This window comes from Raphanus sativus, chromosome 6 (assembly GCF_000801105.2).
Source record: "Raphanus sativus cultivar WK10039 chromosome 6, ASM80110v3, whole genome shotgun sequence".
NCBI classification, from domain to species: Eukaryota; Viridiplantae; Streptophyta; class Magnoliopsida; order Brassicales; family Brassicaceae; genus Raphanus; species Raphanus sativus.
The window spans coordinates 38,773,667-38,795,196 of NC_079516.1; the positions used below are offsets into that span (position 1 = coordinate 38,773,667).

General features: G+C 35.9%; 5 protein-coding genes across 5 annotated transcripts; 3 read left to right on the forward strand and 2 right to left on the reverse strand.

Moving 5' to 3' along the window:
* Positions 1 to 9,399: 9,399 nt before the first annotated feature.
* LOC108806042 (uncharacterized) lies at positions 9,400 to 13,031 on the reverse strand. Its single transcript, XM_018578061.2, has 12 exons — positions 12,895 to 13,031; positions 12,442 to 12,730; positions 12,154 to 12,328; positions 12,029 to 12,078; positions 11,849 to 11,941; positions 11,681 to 11,769; positions 11,514 to 11,592; positions 11,189 to 11,271; positions 11,004 to 11,082; positions 10,490 to 10,868; positions 9,875 to 10,361; positions 9,400 to 9,779 (listed from the first exon to the last, which is right to left on the reverse strand). Exons 1-12 carry the CDS (start codon positions 12,924 to 12,926, stop codon positions 9,635 to 9,637), a joined length of 1,980 nt encoding a protein of 659 aa, XP_018433563.1. The 5' UTR covers positions 12,927 to 13,031; the 3' UTR covers positions 9,400 to 9,634.
* Positions 13,032 to 13,194: 163 nt separating this feature from the next.
* Positions 13,195 to 14,321, forward strand: LOC108809196 (DNA-directed RNA polymerases II, IV and V subunit 11). The gene is given in 4 exon segments (XM_056989463.1): positions 13,195 to 13,348; positions 13,435 to 13,524; positions 13,612 to 13,930; positions 14,080 to 14,321. Coding segments are annotated over 4 exon segments (495 nt in total). The 5' UTR covers positions 13,195 to 13,295; the 3' UTR covers positions 14,113 to 14,321.
* Positions 14,322 to 15,311: 990 nt separating this feature from the next.
* Positions 15,312 to 18,194, forward strand: LOC108805863 (peptidyl-prolyl cis-trans isomerase FKBP42). Its single transcript, XM_056989462.1, has 8 exons — positions 15,312 to 15,456; positions 15,731 to 15,792; positions 16,140 to 16,322; positions 16,678 to 16,767; positions 16,953 to 17,137; positions 17,241 to 17,363; positions 17,450 to 17,602; positions 17,699 to 18,194. The coding sequence occupies exons 2-8, from the start codon at positions 15,753 to 15,755 to the stop codon at positions 18,029 to 18,031; spliced, it is 1,107 nt and encodes a 368-aa protein (XP_056845442.1). The 5' UTR covers positions 15,312 to 15,456; positions 15,731 to 15,752; the 3' UTR covers positions 18,032 to 18,194.
* Positions 18,124 to 18,606, reverse strand: LOC108805864 (uncharacterized). Its single transcript, XM_018577836.2, has one exon. It carries the CDS (start codon positions 18,535 to 18,537, stop codon positions 18,196 to 18,198), a length of 342 nt encoding a protein of 113 aa, XP_018433338.1. The 5' UTR covers positions 18,538 to 18,606; the 3' UTR covers positions 18,124 to 18,195.
* A 1,106-nt stretch (positions 18,607 to 19,712) lies between these two features.
* Positions 19,713 to 21,457, forward strand: LOC108812532 (glycosyltransferase BC10). The gene is made up of 2 exons (XM_018584815.2): positions 19,713 to 20,842; positions 21,001 to 21,457. Exon 1 carries the CDS (start codon positions 19,792 to 19,794, stop codon positions 20,821 to 20,823), a length of 1,032 nt encoding a protein of 343 aa, XP_018440317.1. The 5' UTR covers positions 19,713 to 19,791; the 3' UTR covers positions 20,824 to 20,842; positions 21,001 to 21,457.
* The last annotated feature ends 73 nt before the right edge of the window (positions 21,458 to 21,530 follow it).

Consider the following 21,530-nt stretch of genomic DNA (forward strand, 5'->3'; position numbering starts at 1 on the left):
TCGAAGCCCAAATAGAACCATGTCCAAATGAGACCATAACCAAATAAGACCATGATTTGTTGGGCTGTCCATGAGACCCATACACCCATTTAATGTAAACAATATAATTTTCATTTTTTTCGATTTTGCCAGGAAATTGTGTTTTTTTGTTTTGGCAGAAAATTACATTTTCGGTTTTTGCGAGAAATTGTATTTTTCAGTTTTGGCAGAAAATTGCGTTTTTCAATTTTTGCGGAAAATTACGTTTTTAGTTTTGGCGAGAAATTACGTTTCTCGGTATTGACGGGAAATTGCATTTTTGATTTTGACAGGAAATTGGGTTTTTCGGTTTTGGCAGAAATTGCATTTTTCGGTTTTGGCGGAAAATTGTATTTTTCGATATTGGCAGGAAATTACATTTTTCTGGTTTTGGCGGGCAACTATATTTTCCGGTTTTAACGAAAAATTACGTTTTTCGATTTTAATGGAAAATTACGTTTTTCGGTTTTAGCGGAAAATTATGTTTTTTCATAACAAAAATCACAAATAAACAGGTAGAAATCAAACTTTCAGGCTTCAGGAAGAAAAATGTTGAAAAAAAAATATTGTGTTTTTTCCAATTTGCTAAACCTAGATATTTTAGATTTTTGGGCCGTCCATTGTCCAAGTGGTTAAACCCAATATTGTCCATGTTATAATTGGGCTCGTCCATATGGACAAAATTTAGTTACTGGGTCAAAATGGACATGTCCATTTCAGACCATATTAATTTGGACACGGGCCGCCCATTTATAGTCCGTCCATTTGACATCTCTAGGGCCAGTGGCGCATCTAGAATTTTTTTTAATCGGAGGCACTATATTATAATATACTAATAATTTTAGTATAACTAATTTTAATTTTTAATAATATTATATTACATTTAAAGCAATTAAAATTGATTTTGGGATATTATATTAAATTTTTAATTATTCTATTTGTCTACAGCAAAAACCTAGGTTGTTTTACCAAATTTTTAATACTCTAATATAAAAATGAAACAAAGTTATGATTTATGGAGTATTTTAAAGAAGAAAGAGAAAAAAATACTATTTTCTAATAGTAAAACATACTGAATGCCTTAGAGCACCAACAATCAAACAGCTCAAACGAGACTAAACGGAGGCATACTAATCACCACTGAACTATTCCAAAATTCATGCTACTCGTTAACGTGAGTTTTTGATAATTAGTAGGGGTCACGTGACCCCGTACTCACCAATATAGATCCGCCCCTGGAGGGGGCCTCCTAGTACTCGTAGATTATGTCGGTTAGACTGTTACTGTTACGCTTGGCAATGTCCAAATACATATCTTGTGTTTTGGTTGACTTTGGTATTCCACTAGCTCCCCCACCTTCTCTAATACAATCCATACCAAAGTTACGACGGGATAGATTTCCAAAGTGGTTGGAAGTTTTGATAGTCAGATCTTTTGTATTCTCAATATGAAAATCATTCATTCAGGTCAATCTAGTGATTAACGTGTTTCTCTTCTTAAATTCTTAAAAGCTAATTTTGTTTCAGAATATGTATATATTGTACATACAACATCTAAAAGGGTATAAGATGATAAAGAAGCTAGTACTGCTTCACCCACCAACTCCTCCTGCAAGGTCTGTAACACGTTTTTTTTATGAAATGAAGCTAGTACTGCTTCACTCACAGAAATGAATGAAATGAACGGTAAGAGCAACATTTTGAAGTACTGGACGTAACACATGTTTTTTTTTTAATCTAGGGAGTATTCCTTATGTACTGCTATTAGATTACATTGATAGGATAAGAAATGTATATCTTAATTTGCTTCATCAAGTGCCAACAATCACAAAATTATAATTTGTTTTTTTTCTTCTTTCAGATTCTAATGATCAGTTGTTATTTAAGTTGTGGTGATTTTTAGTAGGGATGTTTAAATGAAGATGGAATCTAACAAATCAGTGTCGGAGATTAACAATGAAACTAGATCTCAACATGCACAACCGTACAACCGTGTGAGTGTTTGTTTTGATTTATTTTTATATAAACATTTTGTTTTCAATTTTATACTGGTATATATTATTATATATATGAGGTGTGTTTATCAATTTTTAAAATATAATGATTTTACGGTATATTTGTTTTTATTAAATAGAATGTTTATATATTTTACATGTATTTGTATCTTCTTCTATATATATTTGGATTATTATTTTATTATTGAAATCGTATATATATATATATAAAGATTGGTAAAATATTTTTTTTATTTTCTTCTTCAAAGATATTTGTAACATTTCACAAAATTAGAAAGTTTTTTAAAAAATTAAATTTTTAGTTTCAATAGATTTATATTATCGAGAAAATAATTAAACATTTAGTTTTTGTTTAATTTTTAAATAAACTATATAGTTATAAATTTGTTTTCATTGGTTAAAGGTAGTATAGAGATAATGATGATTTTTCTATTTAAAAAATAAATAAAATCAAAAGTTAAAATAAAAAAATATGTAAATAATTAACATATGGAGGTATAATATTATAACATTAAATTATTGATATATATTCAATATAAATCTGCTATCAAGTATATTAATTAGATGATATCATTTATGATATTATAGAAAATAATACTCCCTATGTTCCTAAAAGATAGTCTTTCTAGTGTTTTCACACATATTAAGAAAACGCATTAAATCACTATAATAAACTTATTGTTTTCCATGATTTTCAATTTTCAACAACTTTTGGCCAATAATAATCCAATAAAACCAATTAATTTTCTTAAAGTTTACAATTTTTCATAGAAAACATAAAACAATCATCTTTTAGAAACAATTTTTTTCTAGAACAATTATCTTTTAGGAACGGAGAGAGTAGTAATTAAAGAGATATCAATTTCGAAAATATAGGAAACTATTTGAGAATATCAAGGTAACAATAAATATGTGAGTTTGATTTGTGTATTTAATAATGTGTTTTATTTAATATCAAGATTATTAATAAATGAAAATGTAATGTGATCAACTCTAATAGATATTCCATTTTATAAAAAGTCACACATAAATGAAAAGTAATGACTTCTCTTTTAATATAGGGAAATTTGGAAATAAGGAACAAACTAACTATTGTATTGTCCCCTTAGAATTAAAACTGAAATCATTGTCCTTATAGTATAAACATTAATGAAAATCCAGTTTAATCCTTTCTAATTAACTTTAAATACAATTAAAATTAATTATAAAGAAAAATAATAAAATTAACAATTAAGATTTAATTATAAAAAGTAAAAATTATAAAATTATTATTTACTATGACGATGGTTCACGGGCAGTGGCGGCCAGAGAACTAGTAGAGTGATGAGCTTCGGAGACGGAAGCCATGGCGCTCTGGGGCTACCATGTATATGAATACTGGGAACCGACGCTTACGAACCAACTCTGGTTCCTGATTTACCTTCCGACGTCTCGTTCGTATCCCTCGGACACTACCACTCCCTTGCAGTTAACTCCGGCGGCGAGATTTGGGCTTGGGGTCGCAAAGGAGAAAAGCCAGCTCGGTCGAATCGATAGAGATTCAGGGAGTGTGGCGAAGAGAGTGGAAGAAAGCTCGGAGAATGTGAGAGTCCGATCAGCGTTTGAGTCTGGAGTGGTTTCAATGGCAATAGAAGATGATGGATCTCTGTGGGTTTGGGGAAAATCGAAAAAGGGACAGCTTGGGCTTGGGGAAGGTATCGTTGAAGCTCTGGTTCCTTCAAAGATTGAAGCTTGAGGTCAAGAATACATCGTTAAGGTATCGTCAGGTTGGGCGCACAGTCTTGCTTTTACTGTTGATGGTAAAGTTTTTGGGTGGGGTTAGGAAGCTTGGTTGATGAACATGAACCGATGTTGCTGGAGGACGTTGAGGGTTGTGTTCTTCAAGCAGTTGCTGGCTTTGATCACAGCCTCATCTTAGTGTCTGATTGTCTAAATTAATATTGCTAGCTTTGGTAAACTTTCACTTTAACAACTGGAAATCTTGTTTGTCATAATTTTTTGTAAGAGCATAGAGTTGTCTGATGAATGTCTCACAGTTTCACTCAGATGTTTTATTACAAACACAGATAACCAGTCTTTGTTTGAATTATCTGATGAATGTCTCACAGTTTCACTCAGATATTTCATTACATTACCTTATTGGAAAAGAGCTTCTTAGAAAAACATTAAGCATTAATCCTTGAGATACAGTCATACAGACAACGTGAATCAGTTACTTGTAATCTTATTGACAGGTAAAAGTAATTCTAAGAGTAGAACGTGTTGTTCACATGTGCTATGTCTTTCCACTAGCTGAATGGCATTTGCGTCTTAGTTTGATAGATTTTTCTTCCACCTCAAGTAACCTACTACATATGTATGATTTCTGATATGAAAAAATATCTAACAAAAATATGCTTACATTAACGAACAAAATTCAAATTTAGGGGAAAACATTTTAAAAAGGAAATAAAAAGATTTAATAGATTTAGGGGATATTTAGTGACTGTTTTTTCTTAAATTTTCGCATTTTATTTACAAATCTAGTAGAACTTACATTCTACTAAAGTTAGAAAACCGATAAAGTGGTAGATATGAAAAACTGAGATCGTAGATAAAAGAAAAATGTGAAGAGAGTATGTTCTGCCAAGGTAGACATGAGAACATTTATTATACCTTATAATCTACCAAATATACAAAAAATAGAAGGAAATGTAGATTTGTTTTTCTGCCTTAGTAGGTCGAAATGTTTTCGGTGTATTCTGCATTCTACCATGTGTAGATCATTGTTTTAGGTAGACTACATATTCTAAGTCGTCGTAGATGGTAGATTTGATATTCTAACACATTTAACCTATTTTAAAACTTATTATTACAAATATTTTTTAATCCATAAATATATTTCATATATGCAATTATTTTATGTTTTATATTTTTCTTAATTTTTTTGCATTGTAAATATATTGATATGAATTTTATTTACAAGAAGAATAGTGAAAGTCCAAAAGTGATAAAATTTGATTTTGTACTAAGGGGACAATAGTTTAGTTTATTTGTTCAATTTTCCTAAAATTCCCTTTAATATATAAGATTGAGGGTGAGGATGATAGTACATAGGTATGTAGTTATAATTTGAAATTACGTTTCATTGTGTATCATCAAATTCATGATGAGAATGGTGACAAAGAGGTTGAAGTTTGTAGCATAAGGACAGATGGCTGATCTCTGTGACTTCTTTATTTTGGTAAAATTGTTATGGGAATGATTAGAAGTGAGTGTTTTTCTTTATTATTCTCTTTATTTTAATACTTCCACTACATGAAAATTCTTATTTTGTAAATTTGCGATCTCATATTTTTATTTGAAAATTAAATTATAGATGAAAAATTGGTAAATAAAATTGATTTATTTGGCCAAGATAATGTCATTGTTTCCAAACTCATGTCCAGTTCTAAATTTACAATTTCTAACCTATAAAATATAATATACTTATGTAGATAAATTATCCAAAAAAAAAACTAAAACAACAAATTAGTGTTAAAGCAGTATAAGGAATTGTATTAATCTTTGATGATGCAATCAAATAAAACATAAAATTTCAAAATTTTACTAAATATAACTATGAAATAGTACTAAATTAAATGAATAGAATTAATATCTAATATCAATACACAAAGAAGTAAAAAGAAAATAAGACATTAAGGATTATAAAATGGCAAATAGAAATAAACACACAAACTTTATTACTTCAACATGTATGTGAATTAGTTTGAACCAAGTTGAGTCTATTTATTTTGCTACCAAAAAATTATTTGAACCAAGTAATAAACAATAAATCTATCAAATTTTAAAATAAATTATTAATTACATTTTTAAAATATCTAAAATTAAAAATTAAAAATATATAATTAAAATCATATATTAAGGATCTTTGATATATCTTGCAAATTATAATATTTTTTAGAAACAGTAAAGAATACATTCTAACATTGTTCACATATCATTCAAATCACCCAAGAAAATACAATAATCATATTAAGAAAACATACTCGAATGTACATTCATACATGTTACGGTCAAAACTTACAATCAGATGTTATTATCCCTATTAGATAATTATATAACTAAACTTTGTGTTTATTTATTTTAAATTTCAAAATATAATTTTTTTTAATTTTGAAGATCCATCCAAACGTTATTAGAAAATACACATCATAGAAAAAGTTTACCACAAAAAAATACAAAAACACAATTTGTTATAGGTTTGCTTTTCAAAAGGTACACACACAAAATAATATTAGAAAGAAAAATTCCAAAAAATGTTTTAATCTTGAAATATCTCACATGTAAATTTTGTACATTTTTTCATACAGAATGACCAAACAATAAATTTTTAGACAATTTGAAAGCATATAAGAGTAAATATAAATTATTTTAATAAAAATTACTAATCCAAAACGTTTATTAATTTTAAGCTTAAGCCTATTTGGCCCATAAAAACCCTAATTACTGCTGCTCATTGCTATAAATACACACTCTACTTACTGTAATCGTCGTCTTCTGTAGTCGTTTTTCACAAAATTGTTGTTCATCATACTTTCAGGTTGCATAATCATCCACTTCCATTATCATGAAGATCAACAACGAGCAAATCTCTCTCTCTCTCTCTCTCTCTCTCTCTCTCTCTCTCTCTCTCTCTCTCTCTCTCTCTCTCTCTCTCTCTCTATGTGTGTGTGATTTATATTAATGATCGATCAGGTTATTGAAAAATAATTCATTATCATATTTGATTTCTGCTAATTTATTTTTTCAACAATACAAAAATTATTATTTAACCTCAACATTTGGAATAATATACTATTCTTACTCTATGTAAGATAAGTCATATTAATCCACTCAGAAAGCAACAATATGTAGCTTAAAAAATCCCCAACATATGTTTTACTGTTTTAGACATTTCTGATTTATTAATTCTAAATTCATTAAATTGTTTCAAAAGTATACAATAAATTATAAAAAACTTTCAACTATTTGGAAATCAATCATGTTGCAGCTTTTGGTGAAATCTATCATGTTGCAGCTTTTGGTTTCAACCGTCTAGAGAAGGTGTGGGAGCACAGCAGCGGTAGGGAAACATGATGCACTATCTGTCTCTAATAACCACACTGATCTATTTGATGTAGAATACCTTGATTGTTGCAAAGATCATCCATCTGTTCCCTCAAATGGACGCAAGAGTCATTAATGATGTTCCTGCTTCAGCATCCAACGGTTCTCTATGGGAATCTTCTAGGTTCATTTTGGTAAGTTTCTCGTTTAAGAATTTTTCACATTGTAGATACTTTCTCACTTTGCAATTACATATCAAGACACATCGTGCTTTTGACACACTTTCTTCTTATGATTTGTCATTTCTACCTTTTCATCAAACAAAAATATTTTACCACTGATACCTCTACAATATTTTTTTGTTTCTCTTTCCTATTTCGATTCCGAAATCATTCTTCTGAATCCCGAAATCCTAATTTCTCCCATTTTCCTAATTTCCTAAAATTCGCTGGTTGCGTTCTCTAAAACTAAGTCATCGATGTGACCGTCTCCGGTTGCTCCGACTTTGACTAGTCAGCAATATAGTGTCTGACCAAGATCAATATAGATTTCTATTTTCAATCAGAGAAGTTGGATAGCAGCCCCACTCCAATCTCAGCTTGTTTTCTCACACGGCTGCTTCCCAATTTGAGTAATTTTTACGGAGAAGAAGATGAGGAAGAAAAAGAACATGCTGAGAGACAGAGCCAAAGTTGCAGTAGAGACATAAGGAGAGATCGAAGAGGAGAGATGAAAGAGGAGATGATGAGAAGAGGAGAGATGAAATTGTCTGATCTTCTAAATCCTTTAAATCGATTCTCGTTTTTGTTTTGTTGGTTTCTTAGTGTTGTTGTGGATTTCAAAATCTAGACATGCAATTGGATTTCAAAATCCAGATCTGCAAAAGATGTGGATAGATAACGTGTAGATGGAATTGCGTGGATAGGTGGTATGTGGATAGCTGGAGCGTGGATGGGTTATGTGTGGATGGTTGAATATATCTCTGGAAACTAGTGGGTGGCTTCTGATGAGATCTTGCTTGGTGAAGTGGTTGCAGGTGAACCGTCCACATCCAATGGATCGATTCATAGCTATGACGACGTCTATATTTCTCATGCCAAAATGCCATCACCAAGTTTAACTACAAACCACAACATTCTCTAAATTGGAAGGTTCTATCCACAAAAAAAAAATTATTTTTTCTATCTATTCTACAGCGAACACAAACAATAACTTCATGTATTTTATAAAATATAATTTTCACTTTCTTTTAAATCATGTCCACATTTTCTTTGTCCACAAGTCATTCATTTGTATATTTTTTGTGGATGGCTTAATTATAGAGCAATTATTTTTTTCTATGACCGAAATATCATGCATCAAATTTTATTTTAAATGATGATGCATGTTTAGTTCTTATGCGATGATCAAAATTCAGTTTTTAACAAAAGAAACAGAGACTTTTTTAAAGTTCAAATAAACTGAAACAAAGTGAATAAAAAAGAAACAAATTGTAACAAAGTTTTAAATCCAAAAGCAAGAAAAAAATTAGCATAAAAGAAGTCACACAAGTTTGAACAAAATATTCTTAAGTAGAGAATGATAGGCAACATCAGGCGATAACATCATCGGGAATGTGCCATGTCGGATGCAGTGGCGAACCTACGTTCATCGAGGAGGAGGTAGCTGCCCCCACAAAACTCTAAAAATAAATCTATTTTTATAAAAAACAACAAGCTTTCTGTAGCATAGTTGGTTACAGTCGTTTGCTTTCCCCCTCTAGACTATGGTTACAGTCATTTGCTTTCCTGAACCCTTTCTTTCCTCTTATTTATTTTATGTCCCCAAAAAAAAAATCTAGATTCACCACTGCTCGGATGAAGGGAGACGTAGGTGGTTGGAGGGCTGGAGTGAGAGTAGTGACTTTTGATTTCATAAAAAAGAAGAGGAGTTGTTTACACAATGGGCCACATTCTGAGTTTTTCTTTTATTGAGAGGCACATTCAACATTCGAAACACTTCCCTTGATATTTACTATTTGCTCGGACAATAATGCTTCTATAAGTGGTCGTCTTATTATTAATTCAACCAATTTCCTTACTTGTATTTATCTCATTTATATAAATAAATTTAATGTCATAAATTTAAAATTTTCATCTTCGACATCCATTTATATATACTTAAGAAATTTAAATATAAAAACGTAGAAAACTTCTTTATAATATTCTTGAGATCTTTTGCATTTCAAAATAAGAAAAAGCATCCTAAATACGTTCAAGTAACCAAACCAATGCTTAGTATTTTCTCTTTTAAAATTCTTAGAATCTCTTATTTCATTCAGCTGTTGTTAACCCTTTCTTAAATTTTCAAAAGCTAAATTTGTTTCAGAAATGTATATATTTTACATACAACATCTAAAGTAGGCCTAATCTAAAGGCATCGATGATAAAGAAGCTAGCACTGCTTCACCTACCAACCCCTCCTCGAAGTCTTCTGCTCATCTTGTTCCATATGTTGGATGATGCTCAAAGCTTCTCATGTCTTTGTCCTCTTTTGCTTCTGAGCAACAAATCTAACCCCTTGCTTTCCTAGCTCCACCGTCTTCACCTTTCCATTCCCAAGCGTCACCATCAACTTTGATGTCCCTCCTCCTCCTACTTCACTTACCACCCCTTTCTCCCTGTTTATTAATACTCAATTGTTACAACAACTTAGTAATAGATGAAACATCTAAAAGACGTTCAAAGGTTTAAAAAAAAAAGAAGTCTCTTGTACCATGTATTATCCGAGGCCTCGTGTATTTGAACCTGTTTTCCTTTTGCATCCTTCCCCAACTTCTTCAGAATCCAACTAGCATCCAGCATCTCGTCTAACAAACTGTCTTCACGTGACAGTGACACATCTTCATCTTCATTGAAAGCTGATTTTTCTGCTGGAGGTGATGCTCTCTTTCTCTTGGACCTATGTCCTTTACCGGATTTGCTTCTTTCATACACAATTCTAGGGGCTTCACGTTCTTGGCTCTCCGGATTATGCGTTTTTATTTTCAGTTTCAGCAGCCTTCTTGAATCTTTCTGCAACTCTTGTTGGCCACCATTTGAATCTCCTCCGCGCTCACCCTTTGAATCTCCTCCGCGCTCACCCTTTGAAGTGCCTACCTCAACTTGAGACCCTCTCTTTTCTTCACTACTCTTTCTCAATAAGCTCCGTTGCTGCTCTTCTTGGGAAGCCGTTTCTTCTGATTGTACTCTCACATGCTTCCCTGAAATTACCAAAGCTTCCTTTATTATTTTTGCCCATGTTGTAAATCAGTTTTTAAGAAAATAATACATATTTATAACAAGTCTTCAAAATAAACCCATCGTGTATGATCACTCAAAATACGCATACCGTTGGATTTGGAGGCAAGCTTTGAGGAATCGCAGCTCATCGGTTTTGTAACCCCTGCCTTTCTAGGGCCTATGCTTATAACCAATTTTTTCGTCTTCGCAGGGCTCAGCTCTTTAGAGTGTTTTCCGAGTTTCTCGCTATCTGAATCTTGAGGCCTGCTACTTTTTATCCTGAGAACTCTCAGTGGCTTCTCTTCTTCACCACTGACCATAGCTTTTTCAGCAACTTCTCTTTCGACAGACCCAGGCTGATTGATAACAGGGGCGGTACCAGTTTGCCCTACGACTCGTGCACTAGCTCTCAGGCTAGCAATTAGCTCTTTATCCTCAATATCTTTTCGTTTCCAGATTTCCTGTACAGCATCCTCAAGATCCTTGACCTAGCATCATAAACCAAAATCATAGCGAGAAAACGGGATCACTGAATCGTCATTCACAGCATTTCACTAGCATTGGAGTTGGAGAGATATAAGAAAACAAATATGTATAAAAGATTGACCACACATGAAACACACCTGGTAGCTTTCTCCGCGACAAGTAGAACACTTGTACTGAAGATTCCCGTCCACTTGAAACTGCATATATTTCTCCTCGCTGCAACATTTTGTTTGCAAAGTTAACGTTAGTTGGATACAGACATGGGGAACATTTCTTACAGAACAGACGTGCAATTGGTTATATGAAAAAGACGGATATGGACCTGATTCCGTCACACGAGCAGTGGACCCAGCGCTGGCAAAAGTCACAACACACCATTGGTGTTGCTTCCGAGTCCCTGTAAACCTACGTGAAGAATGCAAAACAAGTTAGTCAATTCGTTTCAAAGCGGGACAAAGATTACCCAAAAGTGTTGCATTTAAACTGCATTTGCATACAGATATCTGATAGCATACGATAACAACTGTAAAATACAAAAACCTCAACCTATCAACTATGGCCAAACATAGCCAAATATGAAGCAGGGAAAGCGAACACATACGTTTCAGTATCAAGTATCAACAACAGGAGAGAGTGTAAGAACATACCTTCAAACATACAGGACAATAATTTCCCTTGTTAAACAGCCTTCCACAAGCATCGCAACAAGTGTGCCCCAAAAACCACCTGCAATCTTAAAAGGACTACTAAGAGATCTGGTGCACTTTAGACGAACAAATACGAGAATACACCACAAAGCAAAAGATAAGAATACCGTAAGCTCTGGCCATTCCCAGGGACTTTGGACCCACAGCTGTAACATTTGGTGTGTTTAGGACACAGATAGGGTCCAGAACTAACAGTCTGTAACATCCAGGGATAAAATTAAATCAATTTGCAAAAGACAAGATAAGAACTTCGCATAGAAGCAACAAATATATACCTTGTGTCGAGGCTGTTGGCAATCACAATGATAGGCATCATCACATCTTTTGCAGAACATCAACTTCTTAGGATCCTCTGAAGTTCCACAGGCCTAAAGGAAACATAATAAAAAGTGTTCAAATCCGCGATCATGAAAAAGTGCAGGACTAGTGATTGAGAAAGTTATGTCCAAACTAACCTCACAGGTTCGGCAAGATGGGCAAGCCCACGAGCTCCAGTTAAACAAATCTGCAAGCCAAAAAATCACTATAAGAAACATAAGCAGGACAGCTAAAAGCATAACAAATCCCAATGAAACGATACCTCTATGTTGAGCCCAAGACTTCAAGCAGTTTCTATGATACTTGTTGCCACAACATTTGCAAGAAAGCATCTTGGCTCTCACACTCTTCCCAACTTCAACGATATAGCACATGGGACACGTAACACTTGCACTGTCAGTGCCGTGATCTCCTTCGTTGAGCTCACTGACCGCCATCTGCATAGAGAAATGCATAAAAGCAAAACAAGCTTGGGGTTATAAAGGAGTTGTACATCAACCACACAAACAAACAAACAAACAAATAAGAATCCGAGAAGAAGGAATGGCACCTCAAAGTCGTCAGGAGCTGAATGATGCTCAACTGCCTTCTTAAGCACCACGGTGTGTCTGCTGACTTGCCTCGAAACCGATAAGGCAGAAGCAGCAACCTCCTTTGCCGAATCATCATCGGGGAGAGGGAGCTTAGGCACATGGATCTGAACGGTAGCTCCCTTTGGAACTGCAGCATCATCCCAGGGGGCAGGCAACAAGTGCTGGAGAGAATGAATCTGGTTGAGGAACAAATCCTTGGCTTCACGACTCTGACGAAACCCCAACAAGCAGTCGCAAATTTTACGGCTGCGATGAAAGAAAGAAAGAAGTGAACCAATTCGATAAGTGAAAACAACAAAGCCGTTAGGTAGGGGTAGAAAGAAGACGACGCCCTCTCGCGAGGCGCGCTAAACAAACAAACAAACAAACAAACGAACGAAAAAAGAGAGTAATGAGAAAAGAGATGATACCATGTAATTGGACAAGCTACGTGAAAGGCCATAGTCGGTTCGGGTTCGATTTTTAGGGATCTGATGACTTCTCTCTTTTTTTTTCTTTTCTTTTTTTCCTTCTGATATAATTTGATTTTTTTTTTTGTTTAGTTAGGTCTTTATCCCCAATTAAATCACACCAGATTTTTTCTGTAAATAACCTTAAATACTAAGGACCTAAGAGGAAATATCTAAGAGTTGTCAGCCCGATCCGAGCCAGAGGATTTAACCCAATCAGAAAACAACACGTGGAGATATACTAGACTAAATAAACCAAAACGACGCCGTGGCGTTGTTCATTGGGGTTAATTCGGTGTTCGTCTGCGACAGACAGTCTCTGAGAGAGTGATACCTAAGCGAGGAGAATCGTTGGATCCGCCATGAACGCCCCCGACAGATACGAACGATTCGTCGTCCCAGAAGGCACCAAAAAGTACTTCACTCGAATAAAGCTTTACTCTAATCTTCATCTTTCTGTAACAGTTGATGTGCTAAAACCCTCTCTGGATGTAATTCTAGGGTTTCGTACGAGAGGGACACGAAGATCATCAACGCTGCTTCCTTCACGATTGAGAGAGAAGACCACACCATTGGCAACATCGTCCGCATGTACCATCATTCATTGTCTCTCTTTTACTTTTATTTTTAACAGAAGAAATCTCTAATTTCTGTCGGGGGGGGGGGATATATGAGTAGGCAGCTTCACCGGGACGAGAATGTGTTGTTTGCAGGATACCAACTGCCTCATCCTCTCAAGTACAAAATCATAGTCAGGGTATGTTCAAACGTTTCTTTTCTCCAATTGCATCCAGCTGACTGGTTTATTTAGGTTTAGCAACTTTTAAGCTCTGGTTTGTGATTGGAATGATTGATTAACAAGTTTTGTTCTCTAAGTGTGAAGTCTGATTTTGTTTTGCAGATTCACACCACAAGCCAGTCTTCTCCTATGCAAGCATACAATCAGGCTATCAATGACCTTGACAAGGAGCTTGACTTTCTCAAGTCCCAATTCGAGGTTACTACCAACACAAGTCTCTCTCTCTTTCTCTATCATGATCTGTTTATATCAAGTTGTTGTGAGGTATAGCTAGAAGAATATCAAATGCTACTGAATTGCTGCATATGTGTAGGCCTTAAGCTTGTACCCCCCTTGTGTGTTTTCAGGCAGAGGTTGCCAAGTTCTCAAATCCGTACTAAGGAGGAGCTCAGTGTTTTCCTTATCTATGCACCAACTAGAAGACTTTTGTAATCAGCTTAGTTTTCGTGTTTTCTTGTTTTAACTCTTACGTTTCGGACACCAGTAATGCTTTGATTACCTTTCCTTTAGGAAAACCTTTTATTGTACGTTCTTTTTAAAATTGATGGTCACCTTGAAGATACTACTCTTCAGGTATTAAGTTAGCGCATTTGAACAGATGATTATTATTAGCCCTTCTAGCTCACCTCTTGTACGCTGCTACTGCATGATCAATATCGCACCACATAGGGAGAAATCTTAGCAAGAAAGAACATCACTACCTATGAGGCCAATCTCTGGACATTGTTGCCAGTCGTTCGTTGAGACCAGTGGTTAACCTGCTACTAGCCCTTTCCAACAATCACCAGCCCGAACTCTCCATCCTGTGATTTAAGTGATGTGACCGTCTGTGGAGTTTGTGAAATACTTCTCCTTCCTCCACCAGCTATATATGTATATATTTTGTAGAACTCAGCAAAACACTCCACATCAAGCTTCATTTCCTCCTCTTGCTATACTACGCTCGCTCTGTTCAAGATGCTGCTGCGTTTTTGTGCGTTCTGACTGAGAGCTCTTATCTTGTGCAGCAAAGGGAAGTGCCACCTATGAATAAAATAGCAATGTCCTGTTGTCCATGGACGCTCTTGGTCTGCATGCCTCTTAACTACCTCTCTGTTATCGTCACTGAATCATTACTCTGACCTGCTCCTCCACCCTTTTTTCAGTGTAGCGGCAATTTCATGTCTGCTCATCCATATGAATAAGGTATAGAATATGGACTCTGGCTCATTGTCTCCATGGCAGATCTCCACAAGGTTGAGCGTGGAACTAATGTTATGGGGATCATGGATAACGATAATCACTTGTTGGACGGAGCCACTGAAACACCATGATCTGGCGAGTTTAATAATATCCATGACCAAGACTGGTTAGTAGAACACTCTGAGAACAATGATGAAGATTACTTGCAATTCAATTTGATAACGGAATGATTAGGAACGATAGGAAAAAAAAATTAATCTGGTGCAAAAATAAAAAAAATACAGCTCAAATACGAGAATTTTTCTTTATAGAAGGGTCTGTCTTGACTAAAGTTAAACGTTTAAGGTCAAATACGATAAAATTCTTTGTAGAAGGTTATGTTTTGAGCAAAGTTAAAAGTTTAGGGTCTTTCTTGACATTTTCCTTTAATCAAAATTAAAAAAAAAAATCATCAGTCTCTAGAGCGATCTCCGCTGGATCTTTCTCGATCGAGTCTTCTTCGTGAGAGACTTCTCCTTCCGCTTTCCGGATAATCCTACTCAGTAAGTTCACTTTCTTCTCCTTTTAACACTTGATTCTGTTTTGACTAAAAGATGCTTTCGAACATATTCTTATGTCACTGAACTCTTATTCTCGTAAGATTACCTTTACTGTTCTTTTTTATTTATAAATGTTTCGTTGTCAGTTCCGAGGAATATCTCTGGAAAATCGTTTTAATTGGAAGGCTTCTTGTATAATCCCATTTAACAGTTAACATGGTTTGTCCAATTCTTACTTACTTTGCCATCATTACAACACCTTTTGAATGTACTGCAGGATCGAAACTAGATTGGAAATAATGGATGTATCTCCTTTGGAGCATCAAAGTCAAACTCTTGGTAAATAAAACTGTCTCTCCTTCAATTCTATTCATTCTCTGTCTATGTATTTTCTTCACTTTATTTGATTTTAGAAGCTGTTAGCCATTTTGTCACAGCTGCGTCTTTCTGTTTCTTAAAAATTTGGAATTTTTTTTCCGCCGCTTTTTCTTTGTGTGGTGATGGGTTTTATCAAGACGATTGTGCTATTAAGCAAACTGCATATGAAATGAAGCGCACTTCTTTCTTCTACATCTTGTTGTGATCTGCCGGAGAAAAGATTGGTGATCTGCGGGAGAAAAAGATCTTATTTTTTTTTAAAGAACTTGATAATGACTACTATATTCCTACTTCACATTTGGTTTCAGACCAAGAGAACGAGGAGATAGTAACTGAAGGTGTTTCGGTTGTGCATGGTGAGCCTCCTCAAGATGGTAGTAGTGTTCCCCCTAAAGTTGATAGTGAAGTCCAAGTCTTAGATGAGAAAGTCAGTAAGCAGATCATAAAGGAAGGTCACGGTTCCAAACCATCCAAGTACTCCACATGCTTCTGTAAGTACCTTGTTGATCAGGTCCCTTTCTACACTTTTCCGCTTACTGATTTTCTACTGCACTTACTCTTCCCTTTGTGATTGACTCTCTTGACTTTGTTCAGAAATTTTGTTAGTAGTCGTTGATATACAGTATTGTGCTATAAGAAGGTTTATTCACATAGATGAGAGTTGAAATGTGGTATAAGCTTTTGTGAGCTGGCAGCTTTTGAGAAAATGAATTACTTTTGAAATGTTTCCTCTTAAGTAGTGAGGAAGAGTTAATAATCCAACGTTTCCCTGAGTAAATCTTCTACAGGGTTTATCCATTTTTCGAGCTTTTCTACCTATCTCACCAATTTCATCTTGGGTCATAGTGCACTATAGGGCATGGACCAAACACACGCAGCACAAATTTGAGGATACATGGCAAGAGCAGCAACCTATTGAATTGGTTCTTGGAAAAGGTATCTGGCTATTCATTATGTATTCTAGTTCTCCTTGGATGCATCTGAGTCAGCTTGTGTTTCATGTGAATGTAAAGAAAAAAAGGATATTTGGGAGGGAGTTTCCAATGTTTTGGTTTTCAAATCCATGTTAGTGTTACCACATAGACTGTGGACTAAGAAGTGAAATGTTGTCTGTGGGACAGAGAAAAAAGAAATGGCCGGTTTGGCCATCGGTGTTTCTAGCATGAAGTCTGGTGAACGTGCGCTCTTGCATATTGGCTGGGAACTGGGATATGGGAAAGATGGAAACTTCTCTTTTCCGAATGTTCCTCCTATGGCGGATTTGCTCTATGAGGTTGAAGTCATTGGATTTGATGAAACAAAGGAGGCAAGTTCTTGTCCTTTAATAGTATAGATAAACTTTACAGCCAAGCTTTTATCTCTCAAGCTCCCTGCTTACACCTGACGCTTAAAGAGGGTTTATTGTACAGGGAAAGGCACGGAGTGATATGACTGTGGAGGAAAGGATTGGTGCAGCAGACAGAAGGAAAATGGACGGGAATAATCTGTTTAAGGAGGATAAACTGGAGGAGGCCATGCAACAGTATGAAATGGTAATTAGGGTTTAGATCTTGTTTGGTTTTCAAGCATACTGAGCGAGTCTTGTCAACTTTTTTGATCATGGTTTTACTGTTTTTAGGCAATTGCATACATGGGGGATGATTTTATGTTTCAGCTGTATGGGAAGTACCAGGATATGGCTTTGGCGGTTAAGAACCCATGCCATCTGAACATGGCAGCTTGCTTGATCAAGCTTAAACGATATGATGAAGCAATTGGTCACTGCAACATCGTAAGACTCATCAAAGCATATGATCTGAAGAATATATTTTCATACTCGGTTTTTTCTCGAAATCTAATCAAAGAATGTAAAAAAAAACTTTGTCAGGTGTTGACAGAAGAAGAGAAAAACCCAAAAGCGCTGTTCAGAAGAGGGAAGGCCAAGGCGGAGCTAGGGCAGATGGATTCAGCTCGTGAAGATTTTCGAAAAGCTCAAAAGTATGCTCCTGACGACAATGCCATCAGAAGAGAGCTACGAGGAATTGCAGAGCAAGAGAAAGCTTTGTACCAAAAGCAAAAAGAGATGTACAAAGGAATGTTTGTAGGGAGAGAAGAAAGTGGTGCCAAAAGAAAGAGCCGTAACTGGTTGATAATGATATGGCAATGGTTGGTGTCTCTCTTCAGCAGGATCTTCGGACGTCACAGAGTTAAAGCAGATTAATAATTTAAAATGAAAGCTTGAGAAAATTCAACTGTAAAAGCAATGGTTGGTGTCCGTCCCTCTGCGTTCTTCTATGTTGTATTGGATTTAAGAGACATGTAGCTTCTTGATCTTATTGATTGATGTGGTGGATTTACAATAACCCAATTATCTAAAAGCTAAAACTACCATGAGGGATTGGGGAGGGTGACATGGGTCCAGGCGAAGTAAGCACAGACCATTAGTTGAGAGATATAAACATAAACTGCAAAAGAAAGACTCATAAGCATCAGATCCTTCATATCTCCTTTCTTCTCTGGCTTCAGTTTCTTCCCAATCTTCTCAGCCTCTGATATCATCTTTGAAACTGTTCTCTGGATCACTCCTTGCCGCTCTTCCGGTGATTTCTGCTTCCGACAAGATATTACAGTCAGGGATCTGACGCTGTGTCTGTTTGGGGCTTGTCTTGTTGTACGGTGGTTGTGGCATGAGAGGAGTGGGTGGTAGAAGATGGTGTGAGCCGCCATGCAAAGATGAATAAAATAATATTTGAAGAAGGCTTTTGTTTTGGGAAGAAAAGAATGAACAAGAAAAATATCTGAATCTTTGGTAGGATGAGGACAAAATGATTGAACTAAAACAAGGTGTGGATAGACCTAATCTAATCTAACACACACACACGCGCGCAGAAATTGGGCTGCGAGTTCAAAAACTAGATTGGTTTGGTTAATTTAGTTTTTGATTAGTTTGATTACACAAAATTTTGGCAGGTTGAACTGAACAAAAATTTTGTTGGTTTTTGGTTAGTTTGCTTTATTTTATTGAATTGAATACAAGTTCAGTATTCTGTTAGATTTTTGTTTAATTGGACTGAATTACGTAATTTTACTTAAATCTGCATATTTAGGTTTTGATTATTTTTTAATTTAATTTAATTATACTTTCATGTATCTTTTTAAAAAAAAAATTATTAAGTTTCCTTTGATATATAATTGTTGTCTAATTCTAGTTCTAAAATAATATGAATCTTATTTTAAATTTTTTTATTTAATTTTATGTGCAAAACTTGAATTATAAAACAAATCTGAAATATTTATGAAATATAAAAGTTTAAAGATTAAAATGATAAATGAGAAAAAACTTAAAAATCATAAATATGATGTATAATTAACTGTAAGAACAAAAATGTAAATAAAAAACTTTGAGCAGTGAAAATTTAAATATGATGTTTCTTTTTTATAGAGCCAAAAAAAAAATATTTGAAGGTATATAATATTTTTGAAGATTTTCTAATTAGAATTTTTTTGGAGAGAGTCACAGCATGTTAGTCTAGAATCTATCCAACTCATTTTCTCAATTCACACACACAATCAACACACATTACGGTGACTTGTGAGATCAATGATAGAATCAAGTGGATAACAAAAAAAAAGAAGTAAAAAGTCAAAAGCTTCTCGAAAGAAGGTTCTTCTTACATGTGTTCCTGTCTCCATACCCTATTAATAGATTAATAAATCGAGATATGCTTAAGGAAATCTGGTTGCTGAAAAAACCGAATCAAACTCTTTTAGTATTATTTAAAGAGGCCCACGCAACAAGATTAGCAATAATTGTGTCGATTCGTCCTTTTAATTTCCCCGGAAATTAACTAAAACATCCACGTGTCCCCACGTCATATTTCCCTTTTAAATTTAAAAACCAATCATCTTCTTCTTCATTCTTCTTCTTGCTCAGAAAATTTCTAATTGTGTTGTTGAGATTGCATTGCATTGCAGACAGAGATGTTGTCTTCCTCTACTCTCGTCTATTCTCTTTCCCTCTTCCTCTCCCTCTCACTCCTCTCCTTCCTCTTCTTCCTCTCTCCCTCCCGCCACCACGTCGACATCCTCTCCCCCGCCGACGAACTCGACGACCTATCCCTCTTCCACCGCGCCTCCGTCTCCGCCAACAACAACAACAACCGCCGTCTCATCTCCCTCTCTCAAACTCCTCCCAAGATCGCATTCCTCTTCCTCACAAACTCTGATCTCACCTTCCTCCCTCTCTGGGAACGCTTCTTCAAAGGACACCAACACCTCTACAACGCTTACATCCACGCGGATCCATCCTCCCCCATCTCCCCCATCTCCTCGTCAATCAACGCCAAACTCATCCCCGCCAAGAAAACCGCGCGCGCTTCCCCTTCCCTCATATCAGCCGAGCGGCGTTTGATCGCACGCGCCATCCTCGACGATCCTAACAACCTCTACTTCGCTCTCGTCTCCCAGCACTGCGTCCCTCTCCACTCCTTCCCCTACATCCACAACCACCTCTTCTCCTCCGATCATCCTCAACGGAGCTTCGTCGAGATCCTCTCCGACGAGCCTTTCCTCCCGAGACGCTACGCCGCCCGTGGCGTCAACGCGATGATGCCGGAGATTCCCTACCGAGACTTCCGCGTGGGGTCTCAGTTCTTCGTCATGGCCAAGCGCCACGCGCTGGTGGTGATCAGGGAGAGGAAGCTGTGGAGGAAGTTTAGGCTTCCCTGCGTCGTCGACGAGGGATCTTGTTACCCCGAGGAGCATTATTTCCCGACGCTGCTGTCCCTCGAGGATCCTCGAGGGTGTAGCAACTTTACGCTCACGCGTGTTGACTGGACAGGGAGTGTTGGCGGTCATCCTCACACGTACGGGGCCGACGAGGTGTCGCCCCGGCTGATTCGCGCGCTGAGGAGATCTAATTCGAGTTTGGATTACTTCTTCGCGAGGAAGTTCTCGCCGGAGTCGTTGCAAGGGCTGATGGAGATTGCAGATGATGTGATCTTCAGGGATTGAATCAGTGAAATTAAATTAGGTAAACACTGAATCACTACCTAAATGTAGATGAATGTTTGTTGTTTTAGGTTTAGTTTTGTTTGTTTATGTGTTGTGTGTTGTGTTTCATCTCTCTTCTTGTGGTTGTGTGTTGCATCTTCTTTTTGTGTGTTTGATTTTCTTATGTGTGTGTTTCAGGTTCTTTTATTATTAGAAGTTTATGGCTGGCGCTCCTCGAAGAAGAGTGGCAAATAAAGGTCAAACTCTGGTGTGTGTGTGTAGTGTGTTTCGACTCAACCTACATAGATGAAAAGGGTGCCTCTATGTCTGTGTTTTCTTTTTACGATTTGTCCTTTTTTAGGGAAATTAGATGGTTGAATTGGGTGTAGAGGGAAAATGTAAATAGCCCTCAAGGGGCAAAGTGAAAGCGATGATCAAGTTGGCCTAATCGGCTCTCTTTTTGTTTTCACTTCCTTTCCCTTCCCTCTGGAAACAGAGATAGAGTGTGAATGGCAAAAGGGCCTTCCCCTCTCTTCTGTTTCAAAAAACAAGTGTGAATGTAACAGTTCTTTGTTACTAGGTGTCTTCCTGCACCATGTGCAGAATTAAAAGTTTTAAAATTTAAATTTATTTTAAAATACAAATTTTGTTAATTTTTTGATTTTGTTAATTTTTGATTTTATAATTTGCTTACAATATATAATCTTAATTTAATCATATATAAAAAT